The sequence below is a fragment of the Mesoplodon densirostris genome, chromosome 10 (assembly GCF_025265405.1).
Source record: "Mesoplodon densirostris isolate mMesDen1 chromosome 10, mMesDen1 primary haplotype, whole genome shotgun sequence".
NCBI classification, from domain to species: domain Eukaryota; kingdom Metazoa; phylum Chordata; class Mammalia; order Artiodactyla; family Ziphiidae; genus Mesoplodon; species Mesoplodon densirostris.
Window position 1 is genome coordinate 67,851,178 of NC_082670.1, and position 23,073 is coordinate 67,874,250.

The following is a 23,073-nucleotide window of genomic DNA, read 5'->3' on the forward strand; positions in this document are numbered from 1 at the left end:
AGTATATTAACAGCATAATTTTAACTGTAAAAGCATATGCACAAGTACACACACTCATACTATGTTTTATCAGTTCTAACACACGATTGGTTTTAAGTTTTATGCTCCACTGAGAATGAAAAATGCTCAATCAAAGGCACCATTGATTGTAAGACATGTCTTAATTTCAGAATTTGTGGGGAAAATATGCATCTCAGTATCACTGGAAGATGGGATATAAATAGGATGGAAGGATATACAACAAACATTAATAGTGATCTCCCTGGATGCTTAAGTTGATTTTGGATAACTGTAATTTTTTTCCCCATCCTTTTCTGTCTTTTCCAAATTTTCCATAATGATTATTGTTATTTTGGTAATCATAAAACAAAACAGCCTGATACCAGGGTTATGTCAGCATTTATTTACACATCTTCTTTAGACCTGAGTGTCTTGGAAAGGGATGGTCTTATGTTCTTGCAAGTTTTAAGTTTATAAGCAGGCTTCCAAATCGAAGGCATTTGAGCAGAATGTCCCCTGGGACTGCTGTCCCCATTTTGTTTTTCTTAATTAGACCAATAAAAGCTCTTAGTGTTGCTCCCAAAGCTCCCCTTTCTCGGAACAAAAGCACCTTTTCAAACAAGGGTAGCCTAGTGCCACAGATTGGGCTGAGTACCATGTTCTGTTTGCAGGATAGTGATTTAATTTCTCCCTCCCCCTAAGGGGTACAGTTACAGCCTCTCTCTTGTACTGTGGAGACAGGGGCAGTGAGGTGATGTGGGTGGCCTCTGGGAATCAGAAGCTGTCTCATCAGACAGGTGGCTCTGTCACTGAGAGAGTTTGTCCTCTGTCATCTGTACTCTTAGGTTTTGGTGGTGACATTTCAGAACCTATAGTCACCATCTCTTAGAAGTTAGTGGAATTTAAATCATTTTGCTGCTGAAAAAGTGGGTTACCTGAGACAGAGGGAAAAAACAAAAAGGCTGATGTGTGGCCTGGGTTGATACATGAGTAAGTTGATACATGAGTTGATACATGGCTGCCACTGTAGCTTCCTGGTTTCCTCACCACATCCTTTCCCACAGAGCATGTACACCGGGACATCTATGCTGGTCATACCCAGAAAGCACTTCCTTCTTTCCAGCTATTCAGAAGCTATTTAATAGCACTTGGTTTGTTATTCCTTTTCACATGGCTCTGAGATACACCCTTGATGTAAGCATGGGCTGCTTGGTGCCTCTTTTCCTTTTGCCTCTGCAGTCCCATGACCCATACATTGCTGGCAAGTCATACATCATTTGTAGGGTGCCTTGCTTAGAACTGATTATTTCCCTTCTGGGTTAATAGCACCTTCACTGGAATTGAGACCCTTGGATAGTACAGCTGTATTTGTAAATAAATGTTTTACATTGAGATGCCACAACAAATGGATTTTGCTAGAAATGCATATTATATTGCAGAAGAGAGGTTAAAGTAGAACCATCAAAGAGAAGAGAGAGGTAAACAAGGTAAACATCATGCTAGAGCTTTTTAATGTGTTTATAATCTTCATGCACAACTTCATGCCAGAGCCAAAGCAGAAGAGGGAGACTAGGATGTGAGAGAGTTTATTCCTCTAGAATATTCCAGAGGGGACATCTAGATTTTTTAAACATCTTACTGCCTCCAGAATTGACTTGCCTTTATTACAACTCAAATATATACTGTGTCTTTGGAGTAATTGCACTGAAATGATTCCAGAAACAAAAAGAATAAAGAAATCTTGGCAACAATAATAAGTTTTAGAAAAAATACAGACAAATTATCATTCAAAAATAATTGCTAATCAAATCATACTGATTCAGAAGAAGGCTAAGTGTTAAGCTTTTTAAAAAATGTCCATTTTAATTAAATCTCATTAAATCCTGTCTCAAATCTGTAACCAGCTCTCAAGGTTCCGGTTTCTCAACTTTCCCCTTAGTAGCTAATAAATCCACTTGTTTTAAAAGGTCTGTATTTCTCAGTTTGCCTAAACTTTTTTTTTTTTTTAACCAAGGTATTTAAAATGTGTCATGTTTTTAAAACCACGTCTTCTAGAATTCTTATTTACGGTCCTGTTGCACCTTGTTCTTCATGCTTTAGCTCACATCCTGTCTTCTCTTGGGAAGTATGGATTTATTCCTGGCATTATTTCTGCTTCTTTGAAGAAACAGTCAGATTAGCCGTGTTATATCTAATCCTCTTTTTATCCCCAGCTTTGTAGTTTTGATCTTCCTCTTTCTTATTCCTGATTCTATTTTGTATTTCTAAAGCCTTTTCAGTTGGATGTTTGCTTCAGCCCATCTCCTGGTGGTACATGCTCTTAAACACGGGCTCACACTGAGACTCATTCCTGAACAGTGTTGTTTCAACTTCTGAAAGCATCTTCATTTACGTGCTGTACCTATGGAGCAACAGTGGCCGTCTTTTCAGACTTATCCTAGTGAAATGATTATAATAAGTCCCCCCTAATCCTAACCATAGTACTTCTATATACGCTAAATAATAACCACAGGGAAACTTTACAATTTGACTTCAGCTGAGTATTAAATACAATAATTATTTGTAAAAATTGAATGAGGAGCCCATTCACGTTGTTCATTTCTAGGTTTTGCATATGGAAGAAGTTGTCTTTTTTTTTAATTTACAGAAAGATGCCTGAAAACTGAGCATGATGGCCCCAGAAAAATCAGATCTGGTGAATTCATTATTTGGGGGCTGCTGTTGACTTGGTCGAGTAAGCCATTTTTTCATAATTAAGTGAAGGGAGTTGAATAATTAATGGTTTCCAAGTTGTGCCCAAGCCTTGGGAGTTGATGTAGAGGGGTTAGAGGAGAGAGCAGGGCATCTCCTAGAATAGTCAGCTTTCAACTCTTAGATATTGGGTTCCGTCAGATTTTATTTGAAAAGGGATTTCATAGTACTTTAATAAAGAGTCTCAAAACCTGGTACTTCCCCAAGTTTTTGGATTCTATGAGCCAGTAAGATTTCTATAAATTGAGGTTGGCCAGAGTGGGTAAGGGAGGCACTGCCAACTGGCAAACGTAAGGACTTGAGATGAATACCATCTACTGTCACTGTAATTGCAAAACACCACAAAAAGGATATAATCTTAACAAAAACCCCAAACAAACAAATGAACAAATGAAAACAGTTCTTTGCATTGAACAGCTGTAGCACTGTAAATGCTCACCAGGCTGTTCTTGTTCTGGTGGAGACTTGGTGGGGCCGGCCCTGGGCTGAGGTGAGCTTGTTGGAAGCTGTTGGGCAGGTGCTTTCTGGAGCCCTGTTCTTCAAAATTCAGTCGAGAATAATGAGTTTATTTTATAGTGGGGATTAAAAAGGGCTTGCTGGGTTATTCTCAAGAGTTTGGTCTCATTTTTTCTTTTTCATTTCTTTTGATTTTTAAAAAATATTCATAGATTTGGTAAGGTTTTAAGCAGGTGGACTTTTTTCCCTGCCACAATTAGCATATCAAAACATTCACATTTCATTCTATTTGAATCTTTTGTCCTCATCGAGATCTGAATATTTTAAGCAAAGCACCTCCACAGGAAGTATTCCAGCTTTGACAGTTCAATCTAGAAGAAAAACACAATGAGAGGGTTTGTAAACTGCGGCTCAGTAATGCAGGGGAAGGGGAGGGGTGTAAAGTGTGTCAGAAATGGACCCCATCAGCTCCGAATTTTCTGTGGCAGGAAAGGATGGAGTGGGAGTTGGGGCTAACCTTCAGATCATGTAACGTGGGTTTTATCTGATGGAAAGACATCAGATCCCGTGATACCACACATAGGTTTGCTTGGAAGTTAAATGGAATCTCACTAATCCTTGGAGAGGAAAAGCCGAGGGTCATTCTGAGTTCATAATGCCCTAGTTACGTGCTTGTTGGCATTTAAGACCCCTTAAATCGCTGCATAAATTGAAAAGCTTTCTAAAATATATAATTGTATCAGAAGATTGAGTAATAGTTTATTAGCATTATGTTTTATTTTTCTAATATTAATATATAATTAATATATTCAAGATTTTACACTTTTGCTACAATGATATCAGACAGTATAGTTTCAGCTAATATAGATACACATCAGGATGTTGAAACTTTTTAAATCCATCATTAGTTACGAAACTTGGTTGAAACAACCTAGTTACTCTGGTTAACTTAAGCCAAAAAGGGATTGGTAAGGAGAGGATCAGGTTCCTCACAGTTGGATGGGAAGGCAGGAAACCCAGGCCTAGGCAGGAGTCAGGGAGAACAAGAGCACAGCTGAAATCTTGTCCTAGGAATGGTCTGGTTAAGTCATTGCTCCCATTGGTACCAGCGTCTCCAGCCTCTCAGTTCTGGTGTGGCATTTAAACCAGTTGACCCTGTGCCTCTAGGTCCCCCCTCAGTGTTCCAATTGTACTGAGCCTATGATTGGTTACACTATTTGTTTAGCTTCCACAGAGGAGGAGATTGGGATGGGAAAAGCACCCCCTTTCTAGCTTCCATAGTTGGTGGTGGGGCCCTGCCACTCACCCCATCTTGCAATTCCCCTCCCTACCCCTGCCCCCAAGAAAGAAGAGACTTCAGGTGCCGGGCAGCTTAAACAATAGAAGTTCACTGTGCAACTGGGGAGAAAGGTTCTGAGGAAGATGCATTGTAGTTAAATGAGGCCTGAGGAATGAGTTTTTAGCTTCACTCCAATTAGCTAAGTGATGCTGGGCAGCTTGCTAAACCTCTGGGAGCCTTTGTGTCCTTATCTGAAGAAAGGGAATTTTGATCACAACCCAAGTCCTATGATTCTATAACCAGAGTCTTCTTTCCAGGAAAAAAATTAAAATATAAATAAGATAATAGAAGCAGGCAGGTCTCTAATAAGTATCTCTTTTAACTAGAGAATGATAAGCCAAAACTATCTGAAATATGGATGTGGGAAAGCTGGATTTAAGGACCTCTGCTGGAGAGTAGTCATTGCATAGTAGAGTATAGGAATGCATATGAACTTAGGAGTCAGCTACACCTTGCTGCCAGTGCTTTTTTTTTTTTTTTTTTTTTTTGCGGTACGTGGGCCTCTCACTGTTGTGGCCTCTCCCGTTGCGGAGCACAGGCTCCGGAGGCGCAGGCTCAGCGGCCATGGCTCACGGACCCAGCCGCTCCACGGCATGTGGGATCTTCCCGGACCAGGGCACGAACCTGTGTCCCCTGCATTGGCAGGCGGACTCTCAACCACTGCGCCACCAGGGAAGCCCCTACCAGTGCTTTTTCACTGTTCCACCCCATATTTCTGGAGTGACTTAGAGGAAATTTCTGAGACTTGTTTTCTTATCTGTGAGGTGGAGATAATACTTCTTGACTTGTCCTGTTGTGAAGATTAAATGAGGCAACATACATAAAAGTGCCGGCTACATAGGAAGTGTTCTACAAAGGTTACTACTTCCCTCCCTAGATGCCTGGGGATCTGGTTCTGTAGTACTGCTTGCTCTCTGAGACTCTCCCTTGAGTGGAGGCAATTAAATGGGAATTTAATGAGCATTTGCCCAGTTCAAGACACAGCCCTAGGCTCTAGGTCAGGCCCCTTGTGGGGTTTAAAGAAAAACAAGAGAGTTTGCACTTGAATCATAGAGATCACAGGCCAGCATTTCTCTATGCCATACTCTGGGAACGATGTGGGATAAGAGTTGTAACCTATATAATACCAAACTTAGTAGTAAGTTTTTGTTTTGTTTTTACATTTTTATTATAAAATGAAATGCAGATAACCATATAAAACAAATATATAGCTTTTGAATCATTTTAAAGCAGCTGCCCTTGTAGGTCAAGATAGTGGATCTTGCCAGAGCACTCCAGAAGCCCTCTACATGCCTCATCTCAACATAAGTGCCTCCCTAGCCCCAAAGTATCTACTATCCTAACTTTTAGATAGTGATAAAACTTTTAGGTGATAAAACTATAGAGAAATGTGAGGACGTCCTCACATTTCTCTATAGTTTTATCACCTAAATGTGCCTCCCTAGAGAGTATAGTTTATTCCTACCTTCACTTTTTAAATTTGATGTCTTTCAAGTACTTTAATCTACAGGTTTCCCTTTTTATCCCTTTCTTTTTCTTACAATTTATCAGTTGAAGGACCTGGGCTGTTTGGCCCATAGTTTCCTGGGTTTTGCTGATTGAACACTCATGGGGCAATTCAACATGTCCCTGTGTTCTCTGGATTTCCTGACACCTTTTATTACACGAAACACAATGTCTTCCACAAGGGAGCTCAGTGGCCATATTATAATTGAAGTGGATGGAAACATGGAAACTTTGGTACATGATTCATTCATAATTGAGATACCACATGCCATCTTCTAATGTCCATAGCAGCTGGTTTCTTTTGAAAGAATTTCTAGGAAAGCCTTATTTTAGATGAAGTTTACATTGCACTTCTTACCAACTGACTCATTTTTATCTCTCATGCATCTTTAGGATAGTATATCAAAGATCGAATCCCAGAAATCCCATTAACCTCTGGGTTATGCTAAAATTCGACTTTTCAAGTCTGTGCTGCCAGTAACAGAAACTCCATGTTTCTAATATTTGTTTTATAACATTCTTAAAATGTTACATGTATGTGTAGCTCTGCAATTTCATGTTCCATTTGTGTCAGCCAGGAAGGGAAAATATGGAGAAACTTTGGTTTATCTGAAAGATTTTGGGAATAAGCTCTTTCAATCAAGTAAATATTCTCCTTAGCTGAGTGTGTTTATAGGTACCTTTACATATATGGTTAGTTTCCAAGGAATTCGTATCCAACTAAATACATACAAACTACATATGGAATATAATTCAACTTTTCTTCAGTGAATCATGATCTTATGCTGCCTTACAGCCACCTCTATGAGTGATATTTTTTTAAATATTTATTTATTTGGCTGCACCTGGTCTTGGTTGCGGCACCTGGGATCTTCATTGCGGCGTGTGGGATCTTTTAGTTGCAGCATGCTGGATCTAGTTCCCTGACCAGGGATCGAACCAGGCCCCCTGCATTGGGGGCACAGAGTCTTAACCGCTGAAGCACCAAGGAAGTCCTTATGAGTGATTTTTAAACACCCCAAAAGTCACATTTAAAAATAAACCTGTATCAAATAAATAAATCTGTATCAATTTTTTTTTGGACTTTTGTAACTTTCTCTTAAAGCAGAAAGTTTGCAGACTTACAATCAGGGAATTGAGGCCTCTTGAGATCCCTGAGGGAGGGAAAGAGAGGGACACCAATGAAACTGAAAGGCCACCAAGGGGCCCACTGAAGAGCCAGTTTCCTGTTGGCTGTGCCGCAGGAGGACAAGGCCACCTGTCCATGGTCAGCAGTGTGTCCCCTGGGACAGGTCTATTGAAACCAGAGCCTTGACTGACCCAGGTTATTAGAGGTAGGCTTCCTCATCATTATCAGGGAAAAGAGGAGAGGAGAGGGTTGGTTTCTACATTACCTTGGCAGGAGGCCCATTACTCTTTTTTTTTTTTCACTTATTCAAAATACCTATTATATATCAGAAACTATAGGTGCTGACTTTACACTGGTGAACAGAACTCTCAGGGAGCTTATAATGCAGAGAAGGAGCCAGACCATCAACAAGCAATCAAACAGACTAGAGAAGAGATGGACCATTAGGGATGTGGGAAGAGCAAGGAGAATGATAGGGGCACCTCTTTAGATGGGGAGACTCAGCAGCCACCGTATAGAGGGTGAGGAAACGGTGTTTCAGGGCAAGAACATAGCATGTGCCAAGGCCATGAGGCAGGCTTGGTATTTTTGAGAAACTGAAAGAAGGCCACTTTTTTTTTTTAACTTTACAATAAACTTTATTGACTTTTTTTTTCTTTATACAAAAGGAACTACTTATACACTGTGTGATTGCTGCTTTAATTTTTTTTGAATTTTATTTTATTTATTTTCTTATACAGCAAGTTCCTATTAGTTATCCATTTTATACACATTAGTGTATACATGTCAATCCCAATCTCTCAATTCATCACACCACCACCCCCACCCACCACTGCTTTCCCCGCTTGGTGTCCATACGTTTGTTCTCTACATCTGTGTCTCAATTTCTGCCCTGCAAACTGGTTCATCTATTTTTCTAGGTTCCACATAGATGCGTTAATATGCAATATTTGTTTTTCTCTTTCTGACTTACTTCACTCTGTATGACAGTCTCTAGATTCATCCACATCTCTACAAATGACCCAATTTCGTTCCTTTTTATGGCTGAGTAATATTCCATTGTATTTACATACCACATCTTCTTTATGCATTCGTCTGTTAATGGGCATTTAGGTTGCTTCCATGACCTGGCTATTGTAAATAGTGCTGCAATGAACATTGGGGTGCATGTGTCTTTTTGAATTATGGTTTTCTCTGGGTATATGCCCAGTAGTGGGGTTACTGAGTCATAAGGTACTTCTATTTTTAGTTTTTTAAGGAACCTCCATACTGTTCTCCATAGTGGCTGTACCAATTTACATTCCCACCAACAGTGCAAGAGGGTTCCCTTTTCTCCACACCCTCTCCAGCATTTGTTGTTTGTAGATTTTCTGATGATGCCCATTCTAACCGGTGTGAGGTGATACCTCACTGTAGTTTTGACTTGCATGTCTCTAATAATTAGTGATGTTGAGCAGCTTTTCATATGCTTCCTGGCCATCTGTATGTCCTCTTTGGAGAAATGTCTATTTAGGTCTTCTGCCCATTTTTGGATTGGGTTGTTTGTTTTTTTAATATTGAGCTTCATAAGCTGTTTATAAATTTTGGAGATTAATCCTTTGTCCATTGATCCGTTTGCAAATATTTTCTCCCATTCTAAGGGTTGTCTTTTTGTCTTGTGTATGGTTTGCTTTGCTGTGCAAAAGCTTTTAAGTTTCATTAGGTCCCATTTGTTTATTTTTGTTTTTAGTTCCATTACTGTAGGAGGTGGATCAAAAAAGATCTTGCTGTGATTTATGTCAAAGACTGTTCTTCCTATGTTTTCCTCTAAGAGTTTTATAGTGTCTGGTTTTACATTTAGATCTCTAATCCATTTTGAATTTATTTTTGTGTGTGGTGTTAGGGAGTGTTCTAATTTCATTCTTTTACATGTAGCTGTCCAGTTTTCCCAGCACCACTTATTGAAGAGACTGTCTTTTCTCCATTGTATATCCTTGCCTCCTTTGACATAGATTAGTTGACCATAGGTGTGTGGGTCTATCTCTGGGCTTTCTATCTTGTTCCATTGATCCATATTTCTGTTTTTGTGCCAGTACCATATTGTCTTGATTACTGTAGCTTTGTAGTATAGCCTGAAGTCAGGGAGTCTGATTCCGCCAGCTCCAGTTTTTTCCCCTCAAGACTGCTTTGGCTATTCGGGGTCTTTTGTATCTCCATGCAAATGTTAAGATGTTTTGTTCTAGTTCTGTAAAAAATGCCACTGGTAATTTGATAGGGATTGCATTGAATCTGTAGATTGCCTTGGGTAGTATAGTCATTTTCACAATATTGATTCTTCTAATCCAAGAACATGGTATATCTCTCCATCTGTTGGTATCATCTTTAATTTCTTTCAACAGTGTCTTATAGTTTTCTGCATTCAGGTCTTTTGTCTCCCTAGGTAGGTTTTTTCCTAAGTATTTTATTCTTTTTGTTGCAATGGTAAATGGGAGTGTTTCCTTAATTTCTCTTTCAGATTTTTCATCTTTAGTGTATAGGAATGCAAGAGATTTCTGTGCATTAATTTTGTATCCTGTAACTTTACCAAATTCATTGATTAGCTCTAGTAGTTTTCTGGTAGCATCTTTAGGATTCTCTATGTATAGTATCATGTCATCTGCAAACAGTGACAGTTTTACTTCTTCTTTTCCAATTTGTATTCCTTTTCTTCTCTGATTGCCGTGGCTAGGACTTACAAAACTATGCTGAATAATAGTGGTGAGAGTGGACATCCTTGTCTTCTTCCTGATCTTAGAGGAAATGCTTTCAGTTTTTCACCATTGAGAATGATGTTTGCTGTGGGTTTGTCGTATATGGCCTTTATTATGTTGAGATAGGTTCCCTCTATGCCTCCTTTCTGGAGAGGTTTTATCCTAAATCAGTGTTGAATTTTGTCAGAAGCTTTTTCTGCATCTATTGAGATGATCATATGGTTTTTAATCTTCAGTTTGTTAATATGGTGTATCACATTGATTGAGTATATTGAAGAATCCTTGCATCCCTAGGATAAATCCCACTTGATCATGGTGTATGATTCTTTTAATATGTTGTTGGATTCTGTTTGCTAGTATTTTGTTGAGGATTTTTGCATCTATATTCATCAGTGATATTGGTCTGTAATTTTCATTTTTTGTAGTATCTTTGTCTGGTTTTGGTATCAGGGTGATGGCGGCCTCATAGAATCAGTTTAGGAGTGGTCCTTCCTCTGCAATTTTTTGGAAGAGTTTGAGAGGATGGGTGTTATTTCTTCTCTAAATGTTTGATAGAATTCACCTGTGAAGCCATCTGGTCCTGGACTTTTGTTTGTTGGAAGATTTTTAATCACAGTTTCAATTTCATTACTTGTGATTGGTCTGTTCATATTTTCTATTTCTTCCTGGTTCAGTCTTGGAAGGTTATACCTTTCTAAGAATTTGTCCATTTCTTCTAGGTTGTCCATTTTATTGGCATAGAGTTGCTTGTAGTAGTCTCTTAAGATGCTTTGTATTTCTGCAGTGTCTGTTGTAACTTCTCCTTTTTCATTTTTTTTGTATATTATTATTATTTTTTATTAGTTTCTGCTTTATAACAAAGTGAATCAGTCATACATATACATCTGTTCCCACATCCCTTCCCTCATGCATCTCCCTCCCTCCCACCCTCCCCATCCAACCCCTCCAGGCGGTCACAAAGCACCGAGCTGATCTCCCTGTGCTCTGCGGCTGCTTCCCACTATCTATCTACCTTACGTTTGGTAGTGTATATATGTCCATGCCTCTCTTTCGCTTTGTCACAGCTTACCCTTCCCCCTCCCCATATCCTCAAGTCCATTCTCAAGTAGGTGTGTGTCTTTATTCCCGTTTTACCCCTAGGTTCTTCATGACATTTTTTTTTTAATTCCGTATATATGTGTTAGCATACGGTATTTGTCTTTTTCTTTCTGACTTACTTCACTCTGTATGACAGACTCTAGGTCTATCCACCTCATTACAAATAGCTCAGTTTCGTTTCTTTTTATGGCTGAGTAATATTCCATTGTATATATGTGCCACATCTTCTTTATCCATTCATCCGATGATGGACACTTAGGTTGCTTCCAGCTCTGGGCTATTGTGAATAGAGCTGCAATGAACATTTTGGTACATGTCTCTTTTTGAATTATGGTTTTCTCAGGGTATATGCCTAGTAGTGGGATTGCTGGGTCATATGCTAGTTCTATTTTTAGTTTTTTAAGGAACCTCCATACTGTTCTCCATAGTGGCTGTACCAATTCACATTCCCACCAGCAGTGCAAGAGTGTTCCCTTTTCTCCACACCCTCTCCAGCATTTATTGTTTCTAGATTTCTTGATGATGGCCATTCTGACTGGTGTGAGATGATATCTCATTGTAGTTTTGATTTGCATTTCTCTAATGATTAATGATGTTGAGCATTCTTTCATGTGTTTGTTGGCAGTCTGTATATCTTCTTTGGAGAAATGCCTATTTAAGTCTTCTGCCCATTTTTGGATTGGGTTGTTTGTTTTTTTGCTATTGAGCTGCATGAGCTGCTTATAAATTTTGGAGATTAATCCTTTGTCAGTTGCTTCATTTGCAAATATTTTCTCCCATTCTGAGGGTTGTCTTTTGGTCTTGTTTATGGTTTCCTTTGCTATGCAAAAGCTTTGAAGTTTCATTAGGTCCCATTTGTTTATCTTTGTTTTTATTTCCATTTCTCTAGGAGGTGGGTCCAAAAGGATCTTGCTGTGATTTATGTCATAGAGTGTTCTGCCTATGTTTTCCTCTAAGTGTTTGATAGTTTCTGGCCTTATCCTTTTTCATTTTTAATTTTATTGATTTGAGTCTTCTCACTCTTTTTCTTTTTTTTTTTTTTTGCGGTACGCGGGCCTCTCACTGTTGTGGCCTCACCCGTTGCAGAGCACAGGCTCCGGACGCGCAGGCTCAGTGGCCATGGCTCATGGGCCCAGCTGCTCTGCGGCATGTGGGATCCTCCTGGACCGGGGCATGAACCCGCGTTCCCTGCATCGGCAGGCGGACTCTCTACCACTGCGCCACCAGGGAAACCCTCATTCTTTTTCTTGATGAGTCTGGCTAATGGTTTATCAATTTTGATTATCTTCTCAAAGAACCAGCTTTTAGCTTTATTGATCTTTGCTATTGTTTCCTTTGTTTCTATTTCATTTATTTCTGCTCTGATCTTTATGATTTCTTTCCTTCTGCCTACTTTGGGTTTTGTTTGTTCTTCTTTCTCTAGTTCCTTTAGGTGTAAGGTTAGATTGTTTATTTGAGATTTTTCTTGTTTCTTGAGGTAGGCTTGTATATAGCTATAAACTTCCCTCTTAGAACTGCTTTTGCTGCATCCCATAGGTTTTGGATCATCGTATTTTCATTGTCATTTGTCTCTAGATATTTTTTGATTTCCTCTTTGATTTCTTCAGTGATCTCTTGGTTATTTAGTAATGTACTGTTTAGCCTCCATGTGTTTATGTTTTTTACATTTTTTTCCCTATAGTTGATTTCTAATCTCATAGCGTGGTCAGAAAAGATGCTTGATATGATTTCAATTTTCTTAAATTTACTGAGGCTTGATTTGTGACCCAAGATGTGATCTATCCTGGAGAATGTTCCGTGCGTAGTTGAGAAGAAATTGTAATCTGCTGTTTTTGGATGGAATGTCCTATAAATATCAATTAAATCTATCTGGTCTATTGTGTCATTAAAGCTTGTGTTTCCTTATTAATTTTCATTTTGGATGATCTGTCCATTGGTGTAAGTGAGGTGTTAAAGTCCCTCACTATGATTGTGTTACTGTCGATTTCCTCTTTTATAGCTGTTAGTAGTTGCCTTATGAATTGAGGTGCTCCTATGTTGGGTGCATATATATTTATAATTGTTATATCTTCTTCTTGGATTGATCCCTTGGTCATTATGTAATGTCCTTCCTTGTCTCTTGTAACATTCTTTATTTTATCTGATATGAGTATTGCTACTCCAGCTTTCTTTTGATTTCCATTTGCATGGAATATCTTTTTCCATCCCCTCACTTTTCAGTCTCACTTGGTCTGAAGTGGGTCTCTTCTAGACAGCATATATACAGGTCTTGTTTTTGTATCCATTCAGCAAACCTGTGTCTTTTGGTTGGAACATTTAAACCATTCACGTTTAAGGTAATTATTTATATGTATGTTCCTATTTCCATTTTCTTAATGTTTTGGGTTTGTTTTTGTAGGTCCTTTCCTTCTCTTGTGTTTCCCACTTAAAGAAGTTCCTTTAGCATTTGTTGTAGAGCTGGTTTGGTGGTGTGGAATTCTCTTAGCTTTTGCTTTTATGTAAAGCTTTTGATTTCTCCATTGAATCTGAATGAGATCCTTGCTGGGTAGAGTAATCTTGGTTGTAGGTTCTTCCCTTTCATCACTTAAGTATATCATGCCACTCCCTCTGGCTTGTAGAGTTTCTGCTGAGAAATCAGCTGTTAACCGTATGGGTGTTCCCTTGTATGTTATTTGTCTCTTTTCCCTTGCTGCTTTCAATAATTTTTCTTTGTCTTTAATTTTTGCCAGTTTGATTACTATGTGTCTTGGCATGTTTCTCCTTGGGTTTATCCTGTATGGGACTCTGCCCTTCCTGGACTTGGGTGGCTATTTCCTTTCCCATGTTAGGGAAGTTTTCGACTATAATCTCCTCAAATATTTTCTCTGGTCCTTTCTCTCTCTCTTCTCCTTTTGCGACCCCCATAATGCGAATGTTGTTGCGTTAAATGTTGTCCCAGAGGTCTCTTAGGCTGTCTTCATTTCTTTTTGTCCTTTTTTCTTTATTCTGTTCCACAGCAGTGAATTCCACCATTCTGTCTTCCAGGTCACTTATCTGTTCTTCTGCCTCAGTTATTCTGCTATCGATTCCTTCTAGTGTATTTTTCATTTCAGTTATTGTGTTGTTCATCTCTGTTTGTTTGTTCTTTAATTCTTCCAGATCTTTGTTAAATGTTTCTTGCATCTTTTCGATCTTTGCCTCCATTCTTTTTGCGAGGTCCTGGATCATATTCACTATCATTATTCTGAATTCTTTTTCTGGAAGGTTGCCTATCTCAACTTCATTTAGTTGTTTTTCTGGGGTTTTATCTTGTTCCTTCATCTGGTACATAGCCCTCTGCCTTTTCATCTTGTCTTCCTTTCTGTGAATGTGGTTTTTGTTCCACAGGCTGCAGGATTGTAGTTCTTCTTGCTTTTGTTGTCTACCCTCTGGTGGATGAGGCTGTCTAAGAGGCTTGTGCAAGTTTCCTGATGGGAGGGACTGGTGGTGGGTAGAGCTTGCTGTTGCTTTGGTGGGCTGAGCTCAGTAAAACTTAAATTCACTTGTCTGCTGATGGGTGGGGCTGGGTTCCCTCCCTGTTGGTTGTTTGGCCTGAGGCGACCCAACACTGGAGCCTACCCGGTCTCTTTGGTGGGGCTAATGGCGGACTCTGGGAGGGCTCACGCCAAGGAGTACTTCCCAGAACTTCTGCTGCCAGTGTCCTTGTCTCCACAGTGAGCCACAGTCATCCCCCGCCTCTGCAGGAGACCCTCCAACACTAGCAGGTAGGTCTGGTTCAGTCTCTTATGGGGTCACTGCTCCTTCCCCTGGGTCCCAGTGAGCACACTACTTTGTATGTGCCCTCCAAGAGTGGAGTGTCTGTTTCCCCCAATCCTGTCAAAGTCCTGCAATCGAAGCCCGTTAGCCTTCAAAGTCTGATTCTCTAGGAATTCTCCTCCCGTTGCCAGACCCACAGATTGGGAAGCCTGACGTGGGGCTCAGAACCCTCACTCCAGTGGGTGGACTTCTGTGGTATAAGTGTTCTCCATTTGTGAGTCACCCACCCAGCAGTTATGGAATTTGATTTTATTGTGATTGTGCCCCTCCTACCATCTTATTGTGGCTTCTCCTTTGTGTTTGGATGTGAGGTATCTTTTTTGGTGAGTTGCAGTGTCTTCCCATCGATGACTATTCAGCAGTTTGTTGTGATTCTTGTGTTCTTGCAAGAGGGAGTGAGGGCACGTCCTTCTACTCCACCATCTTGAACCAATCTCGTTGCTCTGACTTTTTTTTTTTTGAGGTATAGTTGATTTACAATATTATGTTAGTTTCAGTTATATAATGTAGTGATTGAAAATTTTTAGAGATTATACTCCACTCATAGTTATTTTAAGATATTGGCTATATTCCTTGGGCAGTACAATATATCCTTGTAGCTTATTTATTTTATACATAATAGTCTGTACCAAAAGAAAGCCACTTTAATAGAAGTAATGAACAGTCAGGAACCTGAAGCAGGACTTTTACCACCTTCTCAAAAGTCAGTTTTCACTCAGGAAAATACTGAAACATAATGGTCCTTTTGGGCAACTTTACTTGACCCATAAAGCATTTTGTATATCCTATGGAAAGCCATCTCACAAGCACAGATGTTGGAACATATGTATTGCATTGACACATGTTGATCTGCTTATTTTACTTAAAACTAGCAACTCTGGTTTTCCTTGATCCTGCCCTGGGAGATTGGGCAATACCGTTTCATCAACATCATGAATTGGCTTAAGCATAGGTCATGCTGAATTATGAAGTTTCAAAACTTACCTAAAGTATTTCTGAATCTTTGTCATCAGCTATTTGGTTTTTGTGGATCTCCTTTCCAAATGACCAGGTAGACTATAAAATACCCACGGTTTCTAATTAATGACATTTCCTCATAAAAAACGTTTTTATCTTTCGTGATTAATGGTCTGGAAATGGGAGAACCCTAGAATCATTTTGTTGAAGATGACCTATAAACATGAGCTGGGTAGTTGTGTCTCTGCATGAGGATTATGCCAAGTGTCACATAGCTAGGTTCCTATTGGTAGCAAAAAGGAAGGGGACCTGCCTTTACTGAGCCTTAGTGTGACGTTGCATTAAAAGGACAGCTTGAGCTCTTCACTGAGGCTTTCCAGTGCTCTCCTTTTCCGATTTTGCACACACGTCTGGTTTCTATTTTAATATTAGTGTAACTCCGTTCCCTCTTTCCTTTGCTTTTCTCTCAAGATTGACAGCCTCATGGCAGGAAGGCTCACCCTGTTATTGACTGGTCATTGCACCCTACTGTGGGCTGGGTAGGCACTCTTTAGTTGCTTCTTTTCCTTTCCTTTCTTTTCTTTTTGGAGCTTTTCTTTCCTCACCCACCCACTTCCTATGACTTTCCTTCTCCTCTGTGGTCCACCCCCCAAATCCTTTATATCTCTCCCTACTTTTCACTCTGTTACTTTTCTTCCCTACCCTCCCACTATTTTTCTTTTCCTTTGATTCATTTCCACAACCCGTGTCCCATCTTCTGTGATGCTAATAGCATTTGGCATTGCATTTTGATCAGTTACCCAACTAATAGCAGCAGGCTCCATGTGTGCATTATTTAAACTTCATTTTAGGGACTCTGGCACATCCTGCTTTGTGTATGCCCAAGTCTCCAATGCCCAGATGAGGTCCTTGTGTTTAGGGTTGGGGAATTAATACCCTCCTCGGAATAAACAAATGAATGAACACATTGCTGGTCAACTTGATGGTGTCCATAATCCACAATTTTTGCCTCAAAAGAAATTTCTGGATCTTGAAACTTGCAGGCTCTCCCGAATAAATGAGAATGGATAGATAGATGACAAGTATAGAAAATGCTCTGTGTTGTTTATCACATGATAGAGTAAGTCTGCACTGTAGGCAAAAGAATGCAGTTAGTAAGGTCTGGGTTTTAGTCCTGGCTTGTCCTTTCCTGCAGGCTTGCATGAGAAAGCTATACCCTTTCTCAGTGTGGGTTCATTAATCTGAAAGTGAGCTACCTTACCCAGAGTGTGTGAGAAGAGATGTGTGTAAAAGCACTTTATGAATTACAAAACACTACATGAATAAAGCATCGTTATGTTGCCTGTATTAGTCATAATACAATTAGGAATTTAAAATTGGACGCTTATTATAAATATATGATTTACTTTTAAACTTATTTGTTGAAAGAATGTATCTCATCTTCAAATAAAGGGATGGCATGAGCTTGAGACCATAGAGAATAGTTTATTGAAAAGCCTCCCTTTTGTAGGATTTTAGGATTAAAATTAGACAACGATGAAAATGTGTGCTTTTAATAGTAAATGTTACACAAATAAATGTGATGGTTTCCCTTATGCTAATTTTTATTTTTTAAATAAACTTATAATGTTCTATATATAATACAGTTGAGTTGTAGAATAGCCATACCTGTGAATGACTTATCTTAGGGTTTAAAAATTCATAAACTTGAACTTCTTTTGTTTAGGTCCCAGGCTGTGGAGGAGAATGTACTAACCACATCCATCAAAGATGTTAATCATGGTCTCTCCTTGTTAATTTTCTTCTCTCTCTGAAACCTTGGCCCACTCAAAATAGAGAAATGAGTGAAACCCATCTCACTAAATTGAGTCATGATGAGTACATCTGTGTGACCTTTGCTGGACCTCTCTGACTGACAAGTGAAGGAGAAAAGGGCTAAATCCTGAACCTCCTTCAGTGTCCCCAGTTCTCCCACCTTAGCGAGCCCCAGATCACTTGCTTTGTCTTAAGTAAGCTGTGTGCTTCTACCTCTCCGTTCTCCTTTCATTCCTACAGCCCATGCAGGACGCGCTGGCAGACCTTCCGGAATGGTACGGAATAAAAGGCATGCAGGCCCACTGGATCGGGGACTGTGTGGGCTGCCATTTGGACTTCACATTAAAGGTGATCAAGCAAGAGCATCTCCAGCAATTAATGCTCAGAAACCCCCTTCTGCATTTTTAGAACTCTTTGAAGAGACCAGCAACTTGAGACTCTGCAGCAGTGCTATCCAGTAGAAAGATACTGAGAGTCACATATGTAATTTCAAATTTTCTAGTAGCCACATTTTTTAAAGTGCAAAGAAACAGGTGAAATTAATTTTAATAACATATTTTATTTAACTCATTACATCCAAAATTTTCATTTCAAGATGTGATCACATTGTAGGCCTTTGCTTCTCCACCAGGGTGAGGGATGCAGGTCTCTGCGCCACCTGGCTACTGTATGTGGAATGTCTTCTGTATTCTCTCCCTTGCCCGATATTTTATCATGAAAGTGTTTCCATCTTCATTCCTGGACCCACCTGAAAATGAGACATCTCCAGAGGGAACACTCTCAGTCCTGCAGGTACAGGGCCATATGGCTGTGCCTCTGAGGCCCCACGCCTGGCTCCATAGGTGACACCTAATTGGCACTCAGTCCATAATGTGGACTTTTAGTTCTGGGCCCCAAGCGCTTTGCACATCATTGGCACTTTGTGAGCACATTTGAATGTGTGAAGGAAAGAGGATCTGGCCTCTCTGTGTCCTCTGTGTCTGTCACATAGTTGGCATTCAGTTGGTGCCTAATGTTTGACTCTCCCTTGAAAGGCATTTAACCAGCCCTAGGAGCACTCATTCTTGAGCTCAGCTCAGGCTGTCCTTTCTTTCCTATTCAAAATGGAATTAGCCTCAGTGTCTTTTTCTGGTTAGAAATGATGCCTTTATTTGTAACTTAAATCCTGGAGCAAAGTATAGCTCCTTTCTCAGGATGAATAACATTGACAGTTATTATTGATTTGTGAACAAAGGAGCCAAGAACCGGGGAAGGCATCCTTCTGAGCATGCTTTGACCCCCTTTGATTTGGGGCCCCCAGGTATGCCTGGTTGTGGGCACTGGGGAGGCCTCGTGAAAGAGGAGCTGCGACCCTCTTCTCTCTTGCCCTTTCTGCCCCTGCTAGGGACCACCTCAGGTCCCCACATCCCTGTGGCTATGGTCAGAAGCTGTCACCACTGTCTGGGATTGGGGAGGGGTGGGAGGAAGGGATATGGCTGGGGAGCACAGCAGCCCAGAGGGAGGAATGAGAAATGAAATGACTCTGCTTCCCCCCTGCCAGGTTGATGGGCAAGTCACAGGAGAAAAGCTGAGCGCCTACACGGCCACCCCCGAGGCCGTTTACGGCACCTCCCACGTGGCCATCTCTCCCAGCCACAGACTCTTACATGGGCACAGCTCTCTGAAGGATGCCTTTCGGAAGGCTCTCATCCCTGGCAAAGGTGAGTTGGCAAGTTAAGGTTAAGACGGGGGCATTATGCCTTATGTTTCACAGAGTTCACGGTCCTTTCACATATGTCATCTTGTGTGATCTGTTATTCTCCTTGGCCTAACTTTTCATGTTTTGATTTTAAAACATGAGGATCAAAAAGAACTTTGAAAATGTTAAGTTACTTTGAGTTACTAGTTTGTACGCTTCGTAAGTTTTTGTTTGAAAGCTCAACTCTTTCCCTTTAAATGTAATCTAGATTTAAAGCTCTTTTCTGATAGGAATAGAATCTGGTACTTAACTTATAATTTTATCATCATATAAAACTATACTGACAGGGACAGGAAGGAAACCAATGACAATTAGGGGAAACATTTCAATAACTTAATTTTAGTATCTTTAAGAATTCACACAGTGATCTGAGCAGACAAGCAGAGTCCTGCTCAATATAGGTCTTAAATGAGTGGATCAAGCTGACCTAGAGTTGGCATGGCAGGTGTTGGTCAGTGAGGATTGGGAAGTGCCTATGCATTAGTCAGTATTCCAGGGTTGTAAGCAACAGAATCCATCTCTGGCTAACCCAGGGGAGGAGGGGAACATACTGGAAAGCTGTGGGGAAGAGCCAGTCTGGAAGAGGACTTGGACCAGACAGCCATGGGGGTTTGGGCAGCAGGAACAAATAGTCTCTTGCGTACCACTGACTGAGGGAATCTGCTCTCACCTCGCCCTCAGTGCTTGGGGCACTTGGTTTGAGATTCCTGTTGCAGAGAAGGGTGTTCACTTGGTGTAACTGGGGACCCTGGCCTTTTTGTTGTCCAAGGGAAGGCCAGGCACCTTCCTTGATAGACCAACAAGACTGTCATCAGTGAGGAAGGGGTAGCTTTCTAAAACTCAGAGGCTCTTACCAGAGGAAGGGGATATGATCCTGGGCAGGCGAAAGGAACTCCCCTGTCATTTAGAAGTAGGTCTCCAGAGAAATGTAAAATTTCTGTAAAAATCTCAGCCTACTTCACTTTTCATAGACTATAAACTTCAACCCAAAGCACACAGTCTGAATTATTGGAAGTCTATTTAAATTATTTGATTAATAAAAATTTTTGAATGGTGGCATAAAGTTTTTTTTTAATTGCTGTTCTTAAAATAGTCAGAATGAAAGATTTCCTGATCACATTGGAAAGATAAACAATGTCATCCCAGCTTATCTCTGCTTAGGACTTCTAATTGTTTACTTAACAACATTAATATTCAGATCAGTTAATACTTACTGAGAGCCTGCTACATACTGAGCACTCGGGGATGCATAGATGGCCATTCACAGTCCTGTCTTCAGGGGGCGGAGGCGGGGTCATAGCAGAGGAGACCCAGATCCATATGTAATTCACTGGCACAGGACAGATATCACTTGGTTTCATCTCTTTTGTTGTTGTATATTGAAATGGAGAAAAGACTTTTAAGATTTCAGTGTATGCTTATAAAGTCCAGTAGCTATCTCTCTCAGTTTTATTTTCCACGTATTCAAAAGAAAGATTGGATTGTTTTCAACTGTTTAGTTTAAAGGGAAAACTCGTTGTTTTTACTTTCATGAGCATTTTGAGATTCCTTGAGGGCTATGTTGGTTGAATAATATCTAAAATTGAAAAAACTTAAAAATATAAACATCTGGCCTTAGATTTTTTTTCCCATGGTTAATTTGGGGACACAAATTAAAGTGAAGTAATAGTAGTAGAGGATTAACTAGCTAATAAGTTACAAAAGATGGAGTTCCTGACATGAAAGACACTATATAAATCCAAAACATTTTCATATGTAAGAAATTAAGAAATGATCTTAGCATATGCAGAGAGCAGTGTTTTCATGATAATTTGGATATCAGCAGACCTGACTTGGCCTGGTTATTTCCTTTTGGCGCTGAATGGCTCGTTCACTTTGTTCTCCGCTCTTTTTAGTAATCTCTGAAATAATTACCAATGGAACACTACACTTGGCTCTAAATTTTCTGATTCTAATTTTCAGAATGGAAATATTCTTTTTGCAGATGTCAATTTATTCAAAGTCTCTAGATTAATTTGCATGTCAAGTCTCTGGGTGTTGACATGTAGAATCAGTCGTTTATGGCCAGTACAGTGCTTGAGTGTAATGCAGTTTTCCCAATGAATTAAAATTACCATATGAATATGGATTTATGCCTCCTTTGGCCTTTGAGGTCACATTTTAAATCTGAACATCTTATCACTAGTGTCATTTACCATTGCCATCTGGCTCAAATCAGGCAAGCAGCTTGGTTTTCCCTCAAATGTCCAGTTTTGAGGATAACTAATGTTAAAGCAGTGACTGCTGCAAGTCATGGCAGCACACAGTTGGGACTGAATATATCACTTGCACAAGTTTAAATTCTCAAACATGAGTTCCTGCAGTTGCTAAGTTGATATCTGCATATTGTCTCCTGAGTTGGCACAAGATGATCAAGGTTCTGATCCCAGATCCATCCTATGACTTAAGGATGGTCATTTCACCTTTTTAAGTTGAGTTTTCTCTGCAGCGCAGGTGATGAGGCTATCGAGCAAGGTGGGGTGGAGCGCTTGGTGGGAACAGAAGGAGCCCTGAGGGGTCTGAGGAGGAGGATGACACATGTGGACAGGGTGATGCTTGAGTCGCAGAGTAGAGGCAGGAGAGCTGGCTTACCCCATTAGTTAGGGTGAGAGATGGTGAAGACCCTAGAACAGTGGCCATGAGAATGGAGGGGCGAGAACAGCTCTGAGAAGTATTTGGAAGGCTCCTGGGACAACTCCCTGATTTCTGGCCTGGCCGACTGGGTTGCGGATGTTACTGACTAAATGTACTGTTTTTGCTCAGCATACTATAATTGGCCCAGATTCCTTTAAGAGAGCAAAAATTAAGGTCCTTCTCTATACAGTTCTTGAAATTGAGTGTATTTCCATAATCATTGGCATTGCCTCCTTTTCTCAGCTGACCGCCTCTGATTTAAGTCATGTTATGTAAGCTGTGACTTGATAGGAACTAGAAACCATAAAAAGCATCAATAGGGAAATATCATCAGAGTTCTAGAAGCTGTTCTGACATTTCCTGGAGTCTTTTCTTACATTCCTAATATTAAAATATGCAAACCCTGGGGCTTCGGAACCACACATTTCAGCTCTGAGTCACCAGTGGTCTACACAGTGTATTTTTTGCCAAAAGGGTAAATGAGGTCTCCCTAATGGATGACTTAGAAACCCTGTTGTTATTGACACATAGAGAGAAGCCCCAGAACACTGAATAATTTATTGCTCCCTATTGTCTTGCCCCGTCTCCATTGATTCAGCATGGGAGTGGGACAAAGGGTAAGGAACAGAATCCTGTGGATAATAGTTTATTCTAGAATCAAACTGCTCCTACTAGCATCCTTTCAGCACATGTTAATAGATGCTGTGTGGAGGAAAGCTTCCGTGATCAGGTGACCTGGAATAAAGCAAAAATAAATAGGTTTCTTTGCTTCTGGACTTTTTAGTGCCTTCGCTGTGCTAACGTGCACTGCGACTGTCTACGAGGGGACGTCATGCAGCTCTCCTCACGCTTACTTGACCAGAGGACCCTGTTTCCACAGAGCATGCCTGGGACCTAGTTGCAAGCAGCACTGCTTTGCTGAGTTATGAACAGAGACTTTGGTCTGTTTTTCCATGGGGCCGGTGAAAAAAAGACCTACCTTTTTTGCAGTGGGGGCCCTGAGAGCAGAGGGCAGCTTCTTGACTGGAATGTTTCCTTTGTAATTACTAACTATTAAGTTAGTAATCCTTTGTATCCTCTAAAGCAT

At 40.2% G+C, this 23,073-nt stretch overlaps 1 protein-coding gene across 6 annotated transcripts in view; it reads left to right on the forward strand.

Moving 5' to 3' along the window:
• Window positions 1-23,073, forward strand: part of LARS2 (leucyl-tRNA synthetase 2, mitochondrial) — a 248,413-nt gene that overhangs the window by 171,006 nt on the left and 54,334 nt on the right. For all 6 annotated transcript variants that reach the window (XM_060110202.1, XM_060110199.1, XM_060110204.1 and 3 more), the window contains 2 exons: window positions 17,816-17,923; window positions 19,116-19,275. In XM_060110202.1, coding sequence (XP_059966185.1) covers window positions 17,816-17,923; window positions 19,116-19,275 — 268 coding nt within the window. The remainder of the gene's footprint in view (window positions 1-17,815; window positions 17,924-19,115; window positions 19,276-23,073) is intronic.